Raw genomic sequence first — 20,161 nt, 5'->3', positions numbered from 1 at the left:
TAAGAAGTTGAAAAACATTTCCCTCCAGCAATTAGGGTCATACTGTCTCCTCTATCACCTCCATCCTTTAGGCAAGTAGGTTTGGCAGAGCACTTGCTACAGTGGAGATAAGAGCACTTACTTCCCAGGATTGGTGTGAGGATCAAATGACATAGCATATTGTGCACCTTAAACCATTAAATAAATGTTCTTGTTGTTCAGTTGTGTCTGGAGTATTCGTGGCAAAGACACTGGAGTGGTTTGTCATTTCTTTCTCCAAAGTATCCCCAGTTTCCAGATGAGGAACTGAGGAAAGCACAGGTTAAGTGACTTGTCCAGTCACACTGCCAGCAAGTATCTGAGGCTGGATCTGAACTCAGATCTACTACAATAAATGCTAGTTAATATTGTTAAGCTCATTTCTGAACAAAGCGTGAGTGCATCAGCAGAGTACAAGTTGGGAATATCCAGAACTGGTCCATTGTTCAGGGGAAGAAACATGACCTAAATGTTTTGACATGCTCAAAGACAAAGCAAGATGATGGTAATCAGCTGTTATTTTCCTGCCTGCACTGAATCTCGTTTGCTACTTCTCAGTTTACACACAGAGCATCTCAAATTCTTTCTGTAGTTTTCCACATGGGTTTGGTATTTCACTGGCTAGAATGTTTTCTACCAGCTTTGAGATTTCCACGGGGCCTCTCCCTACCAAAACATTTATTTCAATTTATGTTCTTGAAGTTGCATCTATGTGTTGCTGGGTTACACTTGTAGGTTTTATCAGCTCCTTTGGCTTTTTATACCCTATTTTCCAGTATTCTTCCTCTGGAATTCCCTCCTCCCATTACTTTTCCTCTTGGAGGAGTGGGCAGTTACTCATTCATGTGGCCTTGATTAGGTTAGTTTGATTTTAGCTCTTAGGCTTTCTCTCCTTCTGCCACTCTGGGATCTCACGTTCATTCCTCTTTCCCCTCTCCACAACAGGGGAACAACAACAACACAAAAAACCCAGATAAGCAAAACCAAACAGCCCAGCATACAGGCAAACATTCCAAGCCAAGAGTCCCCAACTTGTTGACTAACTGCACAATCTGCCCAAGGCTGGGTGTTGTATTACATCAAAGATGAGCCTTTCTGAGTTTAACAGAATTGCACTAAATCTGTAATCTAAGTAGCATTTTTTAAATATTGGGATGGCCCAATGATGAACTTTTCATTTGTCCTTAGCCATATAGTGTCATGAAGTTGTATTTATATACCAATTATTTTATGTATTTTGTTAAGTTACCTGGGAGCTTCTTTCATCAGATCATTTATAAAAAAAAAAATTGTTGTACAATTAGCAAGGTGATTAGGAAGGGACTTGGAGGAGCTGAGCTGTGCTTTGAAGGAAACTTGGAATTTTACTAGACTAGGAGACAGTAGAGAACCATTGAAAATTTTTTGAGTAAGACAGCGAGATGGTCAGATTTACATTCTAGAAATATCAATACGGCAGTCATGTTGGTTAGTGATATTATACTCAAATGAAAACAGGGACCATGAAACCATATGTAAGGATCCCTGTAGGCTGCATATTGACTTAGAAACTCACACATTTATCTATTCTTTTTTTTCTTAATACATTAATAAAAATACATCTGGTTCATACATACAACTGCACTCTGGAACATTGTGGGCCACATTCAACTGCCTGTTTGACACCTCTGATGTAGGTAATAATTTTGAAAACAGAGGAGATTGAAGCTGAAAAACCAATCCTATTACAGTGGTCCAGTTCAGAGGTGATCAAGGTCCGACCTAGATTTTGAGTGAGAGGAGAGGTGAGACTAGATGCAAAGGATGCTGGGATTAACTAAATTTGGCAATCGATTGGATATGGAGGGGGATGAGTCAGCTGGCATTCTACCCAGCGTTACAAATTTGATAAGTATGCCTGCCATCTGTGCCAGCAATTCGTAGAAATAAGTAGAAATATGTAAAAACTGATATGAAATAGGACAAGGTCAATCAGATCACTCCACTAGAGACTGCTTTCTAAGTTGACACAAAAACGGTAATTACTGAGTTGACCATTCAACAAGTTTTGAACTCTTCTAATTACTGCCATCTACTCCACATCTCTCCTCTTCCACATGATAATCAGACTTTGCTAAGTAAACTATGTACTTTCCACAACATTCTCCTGGTCTACCAGTCTAGAAACCTTATCAAAAGTATGACATGTCTTGAAAAGTTCCTGCTGGTTCTTTGTGATCCCAACACCCTTATGTAGATAAATATCTACTGACCATCCCTTTAATTATGTCTTCTAGAACTTTGCCAAGAGCCCAAGTTGAATTCACTGACCTTTAGTTTGCAGATTTCACTGACTTTCTTTTTTTGAAAATTGGGACATTTGGTCTTTCCCAATTCTTTGATGTTTTTTTCATTTGATATAATCTATTTTTCTTTTTAAAATAAGTTTATTTTTACATGTATTTATAATCTGTCCCTCCAACTACTCCACCCACCCCCATTAAACAATAACAATAAAAATTAAACACAAAAACCTGATCATAAGTAGGAATAATCTGGCAGAACAAATTCCTCAATTGATCAACCTTACTCTGTATTTTAAGGCCATCACCTGTCTATAGAGAGGTGAATAGTATGTTTCACTTTCAGTCCTCTGGATTTTGGGTGTATTCAAGACAAGAATTCTAGTCTTTCAAATTTCCTTTTTTTTAAAAAAATCAACAAAGCTTTTATTAATCTTTACATCCATTCACCCTGAATGGAGGGGTAGCCTCCCCAGTAAAGTTACAGGAAGACTACAACACATGCAGGAAGATGGGGCTTCTTATACTGTTTTCTGAACTTTGGATGTGATCCCATATTCTCCTCTCTGATAAGGCCCTTCCTCACACAGCTCCTTGGGCCTGCACATTAGTTTCTGACCTCTAACCTGTCCATGCTGGGTCACAAGCCTTATCACCTAGGAATATGGACAACAGAACTTTCTTACTTCCTACAAAATCCCCTCTCTTTTTCCTCATTAAAATTTCTCATTACACACCTAAATCCAATCAATAAATACCTCCTCACATTTTTTCCTCTATGAATTCTTTCTTTCATCTATCCCCCTTTATATGAATATGGGAAGGGGGCAAAGTTGACCAACACATTAACAAATTACAAGGGGGTGGTCCCCGTGTTATAAGTACAGATACAGAGATTCAAAATACAAAGGTAGATCAATGAATTGTCCATTCAGAGGTTCCATCTCCTACGGCAGTCTGGGGAGGAACATTATTTGATGCAGTTTTCTGGTCTGGATACTTGTTCAAGCTGTTTTCAGCACAGCATCTCTGCATCTTCTTCCCTTTATCTTCTTATAGAAATCCAGATGTCCACTCTCCTACAAAACTGACCTTAATACCATTTTAGATGACCATTTCTAAGCTTTATACACTTACCATCTTACAAAATCAAAATTGGAACTTTAACCAATTGTCATGTTTAAGAAATTCACACTAGAACCCAGTTTTTACATTTTATATTAATTCACTATTCATTTCCCCCATCAGGAAGATGAGATTTCACTCTGGAATTAATAACAGGTTCCAGCACTTACACAATGAATAACAAACACTTACACAATAAATAATCATTTTTAACACAGTACATATCACATCATAAAACAATCCCAACTCCAACTTCTGGTCATGTGTTGCTCCTTTTAAAGCACTTAGGATATAGACCATAAACCATTTTTCTCTTAACATTAACCAACTGAGACAAAATAATAATGACTACATACACTAACCTCACAAGCCCTTGACCTGATTGTCTCCACACTATTACCAAGAATTAAAGGACCCAAACTTGTTGTTAAGTCTGAAATCCTAAACCTAATAGCTTAATTTTAGACCTAACCTCAGATATCCTTCTACCAACAATCTATTATTTAATAAATGTGATATTAAGCTTACAAGACTTTTGATTACAGGAAGTTGCTACTAAGAATAGGAACATTGCAGGGAAACAATATCTCCCCAACTTCATTTCAATTCCTGGCAGGAGTAGATTTTTCAACTGGCATCCAGCCAGGCTTAAAGTCTGCCAGGTGTCAGTGAGGAAATTGAGTCAGGAGAATCCTACCTCAGCCTAGGCTGAACAGCCATTCTCCCAACCTTCCCATGAGATTACCCCTTTGCAGTTCATACCAGCGTCTCACAGGTTTGCTGACATCATGGATCAGTGGCTCAGACCACCTTTCTTGTTATCCATATCTGGAGATAGTCTTTCAGATTTCAAAGATCATTGAAAATGACTTGGCTATTCAGCGCCTTGGAAGCAAGTTCATCTGGGTCTGGTACTTTAAACTTGTATCAAAGATTATTAAGTGCTCTTTATCTCCCTCTTTTCTTTGGTACCAGCTCCCTATTCACTGGTTTTGTTCTGACTTTTCTAGTCCAAAGTTCATTTTCCTTGTTAGAGAAAACAAGCAAAATGAAAGTTGAGTATGTCCGTCTTTTCTATTCTATGACCATCATCCCACCCATCCTAAGCAGTGATCCTGGTCTTCTCTAATCTTCTTTTCTTAAAAATCTTAAAAAGAAAAGAAACAAACAAAACCCTTTTTGTTGTCTGAGTCATCTTTCCTTGAGCTTTACTATTTCTTTTATTATTTCTTATAGAATCACAGACTGGAATTTAATAATACCTCCAAGGACCAACCACACCAATTGACACAGTGCATTTTTTTTAATCCAAAAAGGTAAAGAAAGTAGATAAAGAATAAAAGGATGAAAAAAATGTTATTTCAAAGTAAAATTATAATTTGTGTTTGTGCAGCAGTTGATACATCTGGTCCTTCTGGTGCTAAATGTCCTTGTAGGTAAGGACTGTTTAGTTTCTTCCATTATGTCCACATCTTGTATCAATTCCTGGAGTGTAGTATGCATTTAATAAATGCTTGTTGAATGACTAAGTGAATTATACTATGATTTTGTCACTTACTTGGTAGTCTTCTGTTGATGCCTTTTATGTTAAGAGGAGAACTGGGCAAGGTCAGAGAATATCCAGAGGGACCTCTGCCTGCTGGCAACCCACACAGGTGCTTGGGGAACCTGATTCTGAAAGTATGTGATGACCTAGAATACCCTGATTCCAAGCACACGAAGGTATTTTATAACATCTTGCTCTCTGCTTACTACATGCTGTAGAAAAAAGGGAAAAGAAGAAAAGGCTTTTGATGGAAACTAGAACTGCTTAAACTGCCTTTTGAATGCACTAACTGACCAAATACAGTCTATCTCTTTCCTGGTCATAATCAAGTAAAGGTGTACTCCTAAGCTGCTGGGTGGAGAGAGGCCATATACCACTATCTCCTCTCCCACCCTGATGTGTGTCCCTGAATGGATGGACTGTTGGTTTTCAGTCACTGTGAAGCTTTATTCTTTCCTGCTTTAAAGTGAATCAGTGGAGGACATGGAACAGACTGATCTTGTGAACTTTGAAAGGTCAGAAGAATAACCAAAAGCCCAAGGGCAAGAGTCCATACCAGTTTGATGGCAGTCATGGTCCTTTTCCAATGTGGCAGTTTTTCAATTAGGCTACAAGTAGTTTGCCTTCAGGAGTGAACTTGGTGGGTTGAATGCTTTACAGCAATCGCTTTAAATTTGAGCTCACTCTCCCTAAGTGAGAGAGAGTAAAATTTGACCCAGTTTAGAAGATATGTATGTACTTCTGGATCAATTACAAATTTATGTTACATAATCTCAATTGGGTCCTTGCTGCTGCAAAGCAATTCTTTTACCTCTCCCTAGTTAACTCACTATGCCACTTAGCACAGTGACTTTTCCAAATCTTTTCATCTCTCCTTAAAACTTCCATACTTCTCTTTCCCCAAACCTCTCTCAGCTGAGAACCTTGCCTCATATCTTCATATTTCACTGAAAAAGAATTGGGGCCATTTTCTGAAAGCTCTTTTTCCTTGCTTCCTTCCCTCGTATCACCCAGATGTCTTCTACCACCATCTTCTCCTTCACTTCTGTCTCACGTGAAGAGATGGCCTTTTATTTTGCCAAGGTAAGCCCTCCACATGCCCAAGTGATCCCATTCCATCTCATCTCCAACAGATTGTTTCCTCTCTCATCACATTCTCCACTTATCTTCCATCTCTTTCCTTACTGCCTACAAACATGTCCATGTCTCCCACATCCACCAAAAAACCTTAATTGATCCATCTGTCTCCACTTTCTACCATCCCATACCTCTCTTCCTTTTTGTGACTAAACCAGATGACAAGGCAGTCTACAATTAATGCCTTCACTTCCTTTCTTAATTCTTAGGCAAGTCACTTAACCTGTTAACACCTGTTAACAGGGAGGGTCCCTCCAGACTCTGTCCTGGAACTTCTCTTCTCCCTCCATGCAGTTGTACTTGGTTAAGCTCCCATGGATTTAATTATAATCTCTTTGCTGATACTCAAATCTACTTATACAGCCCTAACTTCTCTTTTAGCTTTTATTTAGTATTTTATTTTTCCTCAGTTACATGTAAAAACACATTTTAACATTTGTTTTTAAAACTTTGAGTTCCAAATAATTTCCCTTCCTCCCTCCCCACCCTCACTCCCCATTGAGAAGGCAAGCAATTTGATATAGGTTATACATGTGTAGCCATGTAAAATATCCATAATAGTTAATGCTGTGAAAGAACTTATTTAAAAATAAGTTTAAAAAAGTATGCTTCTGTCTGTATAAACACTATCAGTTCATTTTCTGGGGATGGATTCATCATAAGTCCTTCAGAGTTGTCTTGGATCTTTGTATTGCTGAGAATAGCTAAGTCATTCACAGCTTATCATCTTACAGTACTGCTGTTACTTTGTGCACAGTGCATTTCATTTTGCATTAGACCATGTAAGTCTTTTCCAGTTTTCCTGAGAGCATTCTGCTCATCATTTCTTATAGTACAATAGTATTCCATCATAACCACATACCATAATTTGTTCAAGGCATTCCCCAGTTGACGGGCTTCCGCTCAACTTCTAATTCTTTACCCCCAGAAAAGAGCTACTATATTTTTGTATATATAGGTCCTCTCTTTTAGATACAGACCTAGAAGTGGTATTGCTAGGTCAAGGGTTACGTATGGTTTTATAGTCCTTTGGACACAATTCCAAATTGCCCTACATCAGCCCTAACTTCTCTCCTAATCTCTTACATCTCCAATTGCCTATTAGCTATCTTAAGCTAGATGTCCAATAGATACCTTAAACCCGACATGTCCCAAACAACTTCTCTCCCTGCCCCCCAAAAACTCTCCCCTCTCTGAATTTCCCCATTACTTTTGAGGATACCACCATCCTCCCAATCACATAGACTCACAAGTTGGGTGTCACACTCAACCCCTCATTCTTTCTTATGCCCCATATCCAATGTTGCCAGTTCCTGCTGGTTTTGCCTTCATACCTCTTCTCATTTATGTGCCCTTCCCTCCTCTGACACTGCCATTACCTTTGTCCAGGCCCTCATCACCTCAAACCTGGGATTAATGCAATAACCTGCTAGTTAGACTCCCTGCCTCCAGTTTCTCTCCATTCTAGTCCATCCCACATTCAGCAGTTAAATGGACCTTCCTAAAGCAAAAATCTCTGTCACTCCTCTACACAATAAGCTCCAGTGGCACCCTATCACCTCCAAGATCAAATAGAAAATCCTGTTTAGTGTTCAGAGCCCTTCCTAACCAGCTCCCTAACCTTTCCAGCTTTCTTACTTACTCCCTACACACTCTCATTCAGTGACACTGGATTCCTTTTTTCTTGCACAACATTCCATCTCCCAGGTTTGGGCCATCCCCCATGCCAGCATTCTCTCCCTTCTCATCTCTGCCTCCTGTCTTCCCTGGTGCTTCAAGTACCAGCTAACATCCTAGCCTTTCCCTGAAAACTTGCCTCCTTTCTGTTGGTCATTTCCAATTTATAGTATGTGTGTGTGTATCTTATTTGTACTTATTTATTTTCACATCTTCCCCACTGGACTGTGCAATCCTTGAGAACAGGGACTGTTTTGTGTCATATCACAGTGCTGGTAAATAAGACCTTAATAAATGCTTATTTTACTGATTGATATCTGTTCATGTTATATCTTCTCAGTAAATATTCCTTTGTAAGACTTAATTGATGTTAATTACCTCCTGGTGACATCAATGGAGACATTTGACTAAATTGATAATGAGACATTAATAAACTGGCTAAATGATATTGGTACAGCAATCACTGATGATTAATATTGGAGAGAACATGAGAATGAGGGTTTGAGCAGACAGTATTAGAAAGACCACCCAACCTCTCAGGAGTGACCCTAGAACCCTCAGATGTAGCCACCATCTGAGGACCCATCTTATCATTGGTTTGGGATAAAACAGAACCTAGTTACATTTAAAATCCAAGTTTATAGACTCAGAGCCAGAAGAGGTCTTAGAGATCATCTAGTCTAATCCCCTTGTTTTACAGATGAGGGAACAGAGGCCAGAAGTGTTCAATTAATCACCCAAGGTGTCACAGGAAGTGACTGAACCAACACTCATGCATGGTCAGCAGAGCAGTGTAATAAGAGTGCTGGTCTTAGTTTGGGAAGATATGGATTTGAATCCTACCAGTGACAACTTCTTTTGTGACCCTGGGTGGCTGTTATGTTCTATGACTGTGCACCTGAGGCACAAGATGCCTCACTGCAGGATTGGGCGAGCAGTGAAGGTCAGCATGAGAGAAAATGGAAATCCTAGGCTTAGGGTCAGAGAATTTGTGTGACCTTTACCCTCTATAGACCCTGGTCCCATCTGCCAGATCAGAGTGTTGCATCCACATATTGGAGTGGGGGGAGGCCTCAGGATCTCCCAAGTTGGCATATGTTGGACTTTACCTTTGTTGCTCCACGGATAGCTTTCACATGAGCCAGTGAGGTTTGGGGGTAGTTAACAGGGATGGCCCTAGTTATGGTTAGAGGGGTCTGGCCTCTGCTTAAAATCTTTAGCTTCCTTCAAGGCTCTACTCAGGTTCTACCCTGTAGAAGAAGCTTTTCCTACTTCTCTTGGCTGCTAGTACTTTCTTCCTCCTCAAACAGCTGTTATACCAGTAAATAATATACTTCCCCCATCCCAGTAGAATATAAATTCCCTCAGGAAAGGGACTGTTTTTATTTTATTTTGTTTTAGTATTCCTAGTACTTTGTATACAGTAACCACTTAATGCATGTGAAATGAGTACTTCAAGACATATTGTTCATAGAAATTCCTGAAAAATTATTCAAGCTCTCTAATAATCAGAGAAATGGAAATTAAAACAACTTGTAGTTATTGTTTTATGCTCACAAAATTGGTAAAAAAAAATTAGTTTAGAAAGTGATAAAATTCAATGTCATTGGGGCTATGAGAAAACAGGCACACAAATCACGGATGGGATAATAAATTGGTACAACTTGGCAATGTACAATAATAGTTACAAAGCTGGTCATACACTAGTGGAAAGGATGTTATAAAAAAGTAAAAAAGCAAAATAAAAATAAAGATCTAATGCATGGCTGCTTTGTTTGTAATAGCAAAAATGTTAGACTATTAGGTCCAATGATTAGGAAATTAAATGAATTGTGACATATCAGTGCAGTAGAATATTACTGTGGCATTTAAAATAATAAGTATGAAGAGTACAAAGAAATATGGAAATTTTATAGAATTAGAACTTATTCACTTATTTCAACTGTATTAAAAAGAAAACCCCAAACCAACAATATTTCATACATGTTCAGACAATGAAGAGAATGTTATTTGTAATATTTTGTTAAAGTTTGCATTCTGTTATCAGTTTTCCTTCTTTTTTCTTTATTTTTATCAAAACGTAAAGAGTTCTGATTTTATGATTTGGGGGATTTACTCATAGTATCTTACACACAGGAGGGGCTTAATAAATATATGTTGAATGGAACTGGACATACAGTTTTGTACTGTTAAAGAAGTGTTACGTTTGTAAGAAGATAATAATTTGTTCCAAATTTATAAGCAAATGTTAACAGGATAGATACATTTGCCTTCATGTACATTTAAAGGATGGAATTATATATGAAAATAAACACAGATTCTCAAAATTGATGATGAAATTTTTATAAAGGTCCAAAGAAAAACGTACATTTATATAATACAGTAAACCAAAGTTAACCAGAAAAAATAAAGTCATACACTATGAATTTGAGGAATACTGTTTCAAATGCTTTACAAAGGCTAAAAAGATAAGCTGACATTATAAACAGACAGATCAATTCAATTTTAGCTATTACCCAGAAGAACTTGTCAGAGGACAAGCCCTGGTGCTCTCCCTTTACTAAGACTGCCACATCTTTTTTCTCCACTCTCATGCTATTGATCTAGAAATAGCACACACTGGACAGTGGGGCAATGCCAAATGATCAACACACCTTAAAACGGGTGTGCATATATACCTGTGGGAAAATAAATGCTAATTGCCCCACACTATCCATCTTTGATATTTAATCTAGCCCAAATTCAATGTCTTCATTGCCTTCCTTGATCCCACGCACAGTGAAATCTTCAGTCTCTGTCAAAAACTGCACCTTATTTTTTGAAGTATCATTCCCTGTTGAAACACAATACAAAATATCAGCCTTATTCCTGAAAAATAGGAAAGACATAGTTACTGAAATCTGTTTATTCTGTTAAAAGACAAACTAATATACACAGAAACTTTCCATAATTCAGTGATATTCATGGCATCTTTATGCATATCATATGTACATGATTTAACAGAAAATTATTTAATATAATTTTGAACTTAAATAATTTATGAATGGACATAGAATTATTCTTTAGAAATATCCCTTGCTGGCTACTTAATCCCTCTAATCACAATAAGTTGGCATAATCAGCCTCTATAATATGCTAAGGCTACGTCCTATCCACAGGGCCCAGTAATCGTCAACAGACCACATATTGATGCACTAACAGTTTCATAATGTAAAAATAGTGTGGAAGTCAAACAGGAATAATTTACTCATTTATCAGCTTTCATCACTCAGCAAGGACTGAATGGATTTTTGGTTCTTAGCTTTATTTATTGTTATCCTTCCCAATTCAAGACAACTCTGACTGTCTTGTTGGACAAGAGGATCATCCCTAAGTCCAAATGTAGGAATGACAGTCTGTGAGATGGAAAGTATAAAAAACTCATTATTTGAAGTTAGTGAAGAACTCAGTGATTAGGGCAAGTTTTCCTTCTATTATGTGACCAATATGTGGGGCAGACAACAACACTACCAGAACTTCTGCCATTGGACTGTATTATGTTTTCATTTTCAATGTTTTCATTGGTTGTGAATGATTATTAAAAATTTGAATTTTATTGCTAATATTTCACATGTTATTTCCTTATTAAGTATATGATTTTAAACAAGGTCTGTTTTGTTCTTTAGTAGAATTTTGTTTTATTACATCCTGGGAAGCAGCTCCTCAAGGAGTAATATATTCTCTGCAAGTGGAGTTCTCTAATGGACTGAGTTTTGCCCAGCTTCTTAAAGGAAGGAAGCTATTCTGGCTTTTCGGATGACTTGCTGTAGCTACTCTAATAGGAGTTATCCTACAGTCCAGAGTAAGGGATGCCACACCAAAATGGTACAACAAAGAGGAAAACCGGGATTTGAGTAATAGCACTCAACTAGTAGATACGACTTATCTTAGTCAGAAGTAAGACTATGGGACTTGGCATTGGAAGACCCAGGTTTGAGGCCTTGTCCTGACACTTATTATCTATGTGATCCTGAGAAAGTTATTTAGTTTGAGTCCCAGATACTTCATCTGTAAAAAGGGAGAAATAGCATACTATCTCTTTCATAGGAACTATTGTGAAGAAAACATGAGAGAATCCTTAAAGCATTACTATAGAAACCTAAGTGACCCGGTATTATATTACTAGATATAAAAGTTTAACACTCCCAATCCTAATCCTGTGACAGAAATGTCAAGGTTGGATTAAATTTTACCTCACGTAATTAAATTGGGTTTCATAAAGAAATACTTCTGATAAAGATACAAAACATGGCAAACTAAGAGTCATCTTCTAGATATGAAGCATAGAAAGATTCCATAATGAAACACACTCTAGATTATATTAGGACATCAATTTATACCTTACAGCTGAGAATCTGCCATTTTAAATTATCATTGGATATTATGGGCACCAGTATAGACAACAGCATGACAGCCATTTGTGATTACTAACAGACAGCCTAGGCCCAGCTCTGACCCTTACAACCTATGGGATGATGGCGATCTCTGGGTCTTACTTTCCTCATTCTATAAAGCAAAGGTGTTTGATCAAATGACCTCTAATATCCCCCCTCAGCTTTAAATCCTCTAAGTATGGTCAGATTCTTCCCTCAGAGACTGTTTTCAAGTTATACTACTATATTTTCAGTGAAGGAACAAGCCTTTCATGTACCTAAGAAGCTCCATGTTACCTGATGCAGAGGGTGAAGCCAGAGTATCATTCTGGTCTACATCGAAAAGAGTTTGTTGGTCTTCTTCAGTGCAGATTGGGGACATCAGCGACTCCTCTAATGGATTTTTACTGATTTCCTGAATCAATGGTTCTGACAGCTTGGTGTGGTCACTTTTGGTCTCCAAGTCCCTGTTTGATTCTGTTTCAAATATTTCTGTAAAGGGTGTGATGGTTTTCTTTGAGGTATCTTTAGAAATTTTAAATATATTAGAAAGTGTATCTGCAGATGTTTTGTCCTGCATTATGTAGCCTTCCTCCAGTTCAGGATCACTGTCATTATTTGTTCCAGAAATTATTTCAATTTTTGGAAAAGAAGCTTTCTATTAAAAAGGAAAGAAAACATGTACAATTTGAAAACCTATCAATATATCACTATTGTGACACATAGTGAGCACAAGAGAGGAGGCATGGGAATAAGGCCTGAAAGCATGGCCTGGAAGCCCCCTCCATATGCTCCAGGGTAACAGTCACATCCACCTCCACCGCTGGCATGTAAAGCCTTCCACAGTCACGTTACTCACCTCCTCACCACCCAACACACTCCAGCTGAACTCCTATTCTGGTCCCTCACACACAACCTACCACCTCCTGTACACCTCTCCACCCCTTTGTACACCCCTAGACCTGGAATGCACTCTCTCTTCATCTACTGTCTCTTAGAATTCCCAGTTTCCTTGAAAGATCAGTTCAAGCATCACCTTCTACTTGAAGTCTCTCTATTATCTATCTGCCCTCCCAATAGAATGTAAAGAACCATTTTATTTTTGTTTCTATATTTCTTGGTCTAATGTGGTGCTTGACCCAAACTAGGGGCTTAATAAATGCATGATGACTGTCCTTCCCTTTCCAAGTATATGAGTGCAAAAAGTCTCTGATGGCACAATGGACAAACAATTTTGACCAATCTTCATTATTTCAATATGTTTTCTATCTCTTTACTTTCTCCACATACATGGTCTTCTACACATTTAAAGGACTGATCCACACATCTTATGGAGACATGGTGAGCAGATAAATCTTGATGTATCTTTAATCAGTTCTGCGAAAACACATTAGGTGAAACAATATTACAAGGGCAGTCAGTTCCAAGGGAACTGTATTATAAGTGGATGACAAGTCAAATGATACCACAGTGGAGCTGGATAGAATGCATTAATGATGTTACCTCAAAATGGGACTGTAAAATGATGCAGGGTGTGTGCATTACCACAACGACAACATTTTCCTTACAAGCTTAAGAGATAGAAAGGACACCTATTATCATTCCTATTTTATAGATAATAAAAGTGAAGCTCAAAGACATGAGGTGGCTACTGGAAAGAAGGGACCAGCCATCCCACTATCTGCCAACGATCTGCCTCTGTAGCTCTGCTCTCTGTAGCTGAAGCAACAAGGCCCTCCAAGGGAGCCAGACCAGTCAGACCACCACCACAATATGCTGACCCTGAGGGAGACACAGCACAGGACTCAGCCTAAAAGCCTTGGGAGTAGCAGTGCTCCCAGCCCAGTGTCCACAGTCATGATCCCTGGAAGCAATCCTCATGAAAATGCAAGTTGGCCACAGCTCCTGAAGATTCAGAAAGGAAAGTTGTCACCAAAGTCCTTGGCTCTGCCTCAGCATCAGAAGCTGACATGGTTTTGTCAGTGGAAATGATATTAAAGAAGGTACTTTTACCACCTGCTTTGCCGCTGCATCCTCAGGACTATGGGACCTTTCCATCTGACTTATAGCAGGAACCTCCCAGCTGAGTTGTCTCCTCTCTTCTGGAGAAAAGATTAGCTGGCTTTTCTCTGTATCCCCCGCACTTAGCCCAGTGCCTTGCACATAGCAAGCATTGCCTAAATGCTTCATTCATTCATTCATTCATCCTTGAAATGACTCACCCAATGTCATAAATGTCATAAAAATGTCATAAAAGTCAGGATTCCAATCTCCTGACTCCAAGTTCAGTTCTCCTCCTTTGTTCTCAGCTTTCAGTTAAGTGGTTAATTTGAAAATATGACATATATCAAGTATAAGTGACAAGATAATTTCCTAATTTACATTAATCAATAAAGGATTTACATGGCATGCATTGATTATGAAGAAAACGTTAAACAGTTTTAAAGACCTCGTACTGTGTTTGTATTATAAAGTTTGACTTTGTAGACTCAAGAATTAAAATACAACTCAGAATTACAGTATTAAACCAAACGTAAAGAGAAAATAAATTCATATCATTGATGACACTTACATTTTCATCTGAATTTTCTGGGAAGATCTCATTAACTTCTATATCTTCTAAATCTGGCAGATCCTGAATGATTAAATTACAAAATATGTCACCAAGGAAGGAAGGGTGGTGGGGCAAAAATGTCCCAAGAATTTTGTCAGAGAAACATGTTCCCGAGGTATGCCTACCACACAAAGTGAAGTGGAGAAGTGGGGTAATTCTGTAATAATGACCTCTCTACCTTCTATCCTGTCTTATCTGGATATTTTAAATAAAAATGTGGAATTTTACAGAATATTACCAATGAAAGGGGTCCTAGAGATCTAGTCTAACCCTATATTTTATAGAGGAGAGAATGGAGGCTGAGAGAGGTTAAGTTCCTAGCCCAAATTCTTACAACATGTTAGTGGTAGAGTTGAGAATGAACCCAGTTCTCTGATTTTCAGTCTTGCTTTTTTTTACACCACACCAACCAACACCCTCTGATGAAGTAACACAGTAGTTGACTTGGGAACTGAGCCATATTTACTAGATAGCCTACTGATTCTAAAATAAATATTAACCATCATGGGCAACCATTACATACATCAATGAAGAGCTTGTTTTTTGCCTCCAATTCAGTGGTTTCTAATTCCTCAGCTCCATTCAGTTCTGCCTTCTCTGTAGTCAAAATTTTTAATGTTGATTCTAAGGAAGAGCAAATATTGTATATATCCTGGAATTAATTTTGTAGGCTGTTTTCTAGTTGATAAACAGAGGAAAACAGGTCCAAGAGTAAGATGGACAAAAGAAAATAGGTCCAAGATCTAGGATGAAGTAACTATGGACAAGGATAAGACACTGAGGTTAGGAAGGACCACCATACCATAAAAAAAAACCTGGGGAAAGCTGTTCAAAAGAAAACAAAGAGAAAATTCAAGACGAGAAGAACAAGACACACATCTACTCTGCATGACCACATGAAAGAAGCCGTGAGTGTGCATGAACAAAGAATCAGAATGAGGGTCTGCAGTGACTAAAGAACTGTCCTGATACTTTGTGGGGTGAATGAATTCAAATGTCAAAATCACTAAGCATGTTCAGTTGGTTGTATGGATGATCAATGTTAATCTCCTGATAGAACATCTTTAAAAAAGGAAAGAACCCCTCTGGGACAGAAGCTAATAAGAATCCATGTCCTTTGGATGGTATTAGTGTAATCTGGAGGCCTGGTACTGAGACAATAGTTCCTTCTTGTTAGGCCCTATGAAGGAACCAATTTAAAATGTAATCAACCTAAAAAATATAAGCAGTAACTTTGGAACCTTCTACCAAGAACAGATGATGCAATGGCAGGAAGGCCATCCGTCATACTTGCCCCTGATCCTACATTTACCAAATTGCCTCTAAGTAAACCTCAGTGCCAGGAAGGGCATGGGCTGGCCCAATGAGTCTTTGTGGCAGGCATATCTATGAGTCCTCCAAGATCGATGCTGATTGGGGTGGAGAGGGGAGAATCTAGGGGAGGAAACAGGAAGTCTTGAATCGACCAAGAGGACAGGGAGGGAAAGGGTGAAACGTGTGCAGCCTGGGGTGAGAATTGTCCAGAGCAGCTCAGACCTTTCCAGGCTTCTAAGAGAAAGCTCTCTAAGTTTAAGGCAATGAGAAAGACCTTGAGAACAAGCTATTGTTTGACTGCCTGTGTTTAATTTCCTAGGGGATTCCCACCTTCTAGACATTCAGAGATAACTCTGACACTAAAGAACACTTCTCTTGAGTCTCAGGTCTGATTTGTTTATTATTGACATCTCTCAGCAGATGTTCCATTGTCACTTACTGGGGATAAGGCCTGGCTCTGGTCTGTGCTGAGGGGAACCTCTTGGTTGGCAATTACCTTCCTGTGAAGCTCGGGGGTCTGGAAGTTCCATGTTGTTTGCCTGAAAATCTGGGTCTGACTCCTTCTCCTGGCTTTCTCTTTGAGTTTCAGTAGGTGCCTTACTTTTCACATTGGAATCCTCAGGAAAGATTTCATCCCAGGCCTCAAAACTCTCTTGGACAAACTTCTCTTTCTTCTGCTGTGTGGCTTCCTCTTCAGGGGACTGAGGACCTTCTTCTGTGCCTGAATCTGTGCTCAGGCCATTGTCTGATGGTGGAATCTCTCCTACATGAAGTTAGAGAGTGAAGAAGAGGAGCATTTCAGGTCTAGGTCTGAGCATTTATTAGGAACTGATGGGGGCCCTGATGGGGCATTATCTGTAAGACAGGGAGCCCTCCTAAATATGTAAACAAAACCCACATATTCCTTTCACTTTTCTACACACTAAGGACTGTGAAGAGGCACAGTGGGTAGAGCAAGCATTGGACAAAGAAGCTTAGGAAGACCCCAGTTGGAATAAGGTCTTGGACATTGGTGAACTCTGTGACCTTGGGCAAGTCCCAACCTCTGCTTGCCTTAGTTTCCTCATCTGTAAAATGCAGATCCTCCCTTTCAAGATTGCCATGAGGCTCAAATGAGATAATGTGTTTGCAAAGCACTTTGTAAATTTTTAAATGGGATGCACAGGCTTACCCTAAGATGGTGACGATGACCTCCGTTCTACCACCCAAGCCCAGCAGTATGTGAACTATCCTTCAGGCAGGCCAGAGCACCAGCTGGCTCTGAGTGTCAGCCCCAGAGGTGTGCACAGAACCCTCACACCCAAATGGAAGTAGCACCAAGAGGGAGATAAAAGAAGATGACACATCCCTTGCCTTCTAGGAGCTTATGAGCTCACTGGGGAGGGGATGTATGCATCCTTGAAAGTGTTAATAACAGCACCAAGTAATATATAATAAGTGCCCATAATTCATGATTCATTAGTGTCCTAGGGCACTGATGCCCAATGCAGGAGACTGTGTAAAGGGGTCACTGCGTAAAGGGGTCACTGCAAGGGATCCCCAGAGTGGCCTGAGACAGTGTGCAGAGTATTGTTAGATGCGGAGTCAGGAAGCCGTGAGCTTGAATGATGTTGGCCGGTATGGGGACTTCTCCTGATGCTAACCACAAGCTGCTCTGACATGGCCATCGTCAAGAGTAGTTGTAGCCAAAAGGTTCATCACCCTGATGCTGAGCTGGCCAGGACCCTCCCTCTGATGAGCGGGACATGTCAAGGCCATCTGAGGAATTTCCTCTTAACCTCCTTCACTTGCTGGGTAGAACCTGCCAACTCACTGTCTCCTGACACAGCCTTCAAGAACCCAGGACTGCTTCTGTGCCATGAAAAAGGATCTAACAGAAGAGGATGTAAATGGAGAAACCTTAACAGTCATAATAATAATAATTTTTAAAAACTGATTTAAAAACTCAGCAAGTTAAAAGTAATTAAATTAGTAAAAATTATGAATTTGAGACCTAAAATGAATGAATACAATTTATGTAATTCTATGGTGAGTTATTTTCTAGCTCAACAAGGATTATTTTGAAAAATTAACTCTCTTTCATAATCTGAGTCCAATTTTTCTCCGCATTTGACCAGGTCCTGTCTGCCAACCTGAAGAAGAGCTGAGCTGAGGCAGTTACACTTAAGTTACTTTACAATAGGGCATATGAGGTTAAGGTTATCAGCCAGAGAAAGATGGTGATTTCACTGGTGTCGGGAACTCCCAGTGGACAATTCCTCTACTGATGTACATCAGCAATTATCTGAGTTGTCCAATGTATGATGGACAGACCCAGGATCACACAGCCAAAGATGTTCACATCCACGTCGGGGGTTGCCAGGCCAAGCTGCTTCTCAGGTTAACACCAAGAAGGGTTACAAATGAAGGCTCCTTCTCCAAAGGAGCCCTGTGGGTGATTCTGGTTCACCTTCTCCACCCACAATACCTTTTTCCTCCATTTCTTTCTGTTTCTTTTTCTCCATCGCTCTTCGCCTAATCATGGCCAACGCATCAATGCTGTCTTCAATCTTCTTCCTTTCCCTGGTTTCCCATTTCCCTCTTTCTTCCTTCTCAGCTTCACTCCCTCCCTGAGCCCAGGCTTCTGCACATGCTCTGTTTAGAAGAGAAAAGCACAGATCTCCTCAGAAAAAACTCAGGGGTGGGGTGAGATTTAAAAATCTGTTAATTCAAAAGAAAATAAGAACACATATTTGTGCAACCAAAAGGCTGCTCTCTCTGAACCTATTTATTACCATTCTTTGGTATGGGAAAGAAAATGGGTTATGGGTTAATTTGCCTTTTAAAAAAAGTCACCTGATTTCACATCTTCCTTAAAGTTCCAATCTGCTAGTGTCGAAGTGGGCTCTGGAGGCCCTGCCAGAGAGCACTAGCCCAGGGATAGATGGTGCATATGTGTTGTATCACTTGAAACTAGTCTCTATGGCAGATCTACTTAGTGAAGCTAGTTCAAGTGAATTTGAAAATATGGAATAAAACTCTCTTTTCAAAATGTTCTATATTTCAAGTTCTCTACTCCTTTACACCAGTTTTCTCCTCAAGTGAAAATTTAAATTATTGAAGCCTGACATTATGTTTGTCTAAAAAATTAAAATTTACCCAGTGAGTACTGCACTTGAGATTGGCCTTGGATCTCAGTTCTAGTTACTTAACATGTATGACTACAAGTGAGCTGAATCAACTCCTTGAGCCTCAATTTCCTTCTCTGTAAAACAGAGATAAAAATATTTGTACTTTTCTTCATATGGTTGTTTGGAAGACCAAATGAGATGTTTGTGAAAATGACATGAACTGTGAAGAGAGAGGCAAATGTTGTCCATTAAACTCATAATTATTTTTACCTGTCCTTTGGAAAAACTGGCCTATCATCCAGGTAGGTTAAGACTTTCAGTCGAATGGTAACAGTTCTTCTGTAGTGCATAATTTTCTTAATCACTGCATTTCCCATCAAATTCAGTACACGCTATGAGCAAAGAAACAGTAAAATTAAGCACTGGAAATAAAATTGATATGATTAGGATAACTCCATATTCTATGCATTAAGAAGCTATTAATTTATAAGATATATCTGTGCAAAAAAGTCATGTTTTATGAAATCCTTTATGAGATAATTTAAGAATTGCTTTTCTGTTGGAATTCTTCAGGTAACTGAGTGATCCTTTTCTTCGACTGTATTGTATGAAATTTTATTCATGAAATTTTCAAGAATAATGTAAACTGTCCTACATTGAGGCATCTGATGGTAATAGGGATTAGAGAGTTGAGATTGGAGTCAGGAAGCCCTGAGTTCAAATCCAGTCTCAGATACTCACCAGCTGGGTGACCTTGGGCAGATCACTTATCTCTGAATGCCTCAGTTTCCTCACCTATAAGATGGGGATAATAATAGTACTACCTCTCTGGGTTTTAGTGAGGATCAAATGAGATAATTGTAAAGTGTTTCCTAGTGCCTGGCATATAGTAGGTGCTATGTAAATACTTATTCTCTTTTCTCTCC

The 20,161-nt window shown here is 39.0% G+C and overlaps 1 protein-coding gene across 1 annotated transcript in view; it reads right to left on the bottom strand.

Annotated features, from left to right (window-relative positions):
- Positions 1-10,112: 10,112 nt before the first annotated feature.
- Positions 10,113-20,161, bottom strand: part of DNAAF1 (dynein axonemal assembly factor 1) — a 38,529-nt gene continuing 28,480 nt past the window's right edge. The window contains exons 7-13 of the mRNA XM_072636179.1: positions 19,506-19,627; positions 18,593-18,759; positions 16,622-16,888; positions 15,335-15,435; positions 14,770-14,832; positions 12,495-12,855; positions 10,113-10,618 (exon numbers count right to left, since the gene is read on the bottom strand). Coding sequence (XP_072492280.1) covers positions 10,512-10,618; positions 12,495-12,855; positions 14,770-14,832; positions 15,335-15,435; positions 16,622-16,888; positions 18,593-18,759; positions 19,506-19,627 — 1,188 coding nt within the window. The 3' untranslated portion in view covers positions 10,113-10,511. The remainder of the gene's footprint in view (positions 10,619-12,494; positions 12,856-14,769; positions 14,833-15,334; positions 15,436-16,621; positions 16,889-18,592; positions 18,760-19,505; positions 19,628-20,161) is intronic.

The sequence above is a fragment of the Notamacropus eugenii genome, chromosome 1 (genome assembly GCF_028372415.1).
Source record: "Notamacropus eugenii isolate mMacEug1 chromosome 1, mMacEug1.pri_v2, whole genome shotgun sequence".
In the NCBI taxonomy this organism is placed as follows: domain Eukaryota; kingdom Metazoa; phylum Chordata; class Mammalia; order Diprotodontia; family Macropodidae; genus Notamacropus; species Notamacropus eugenii.
The sequence above is the reverse complement of the archived record's forward strand: the minus strand, read 5'-3'. Positions and strand labels throughout refer to the sequence as shown.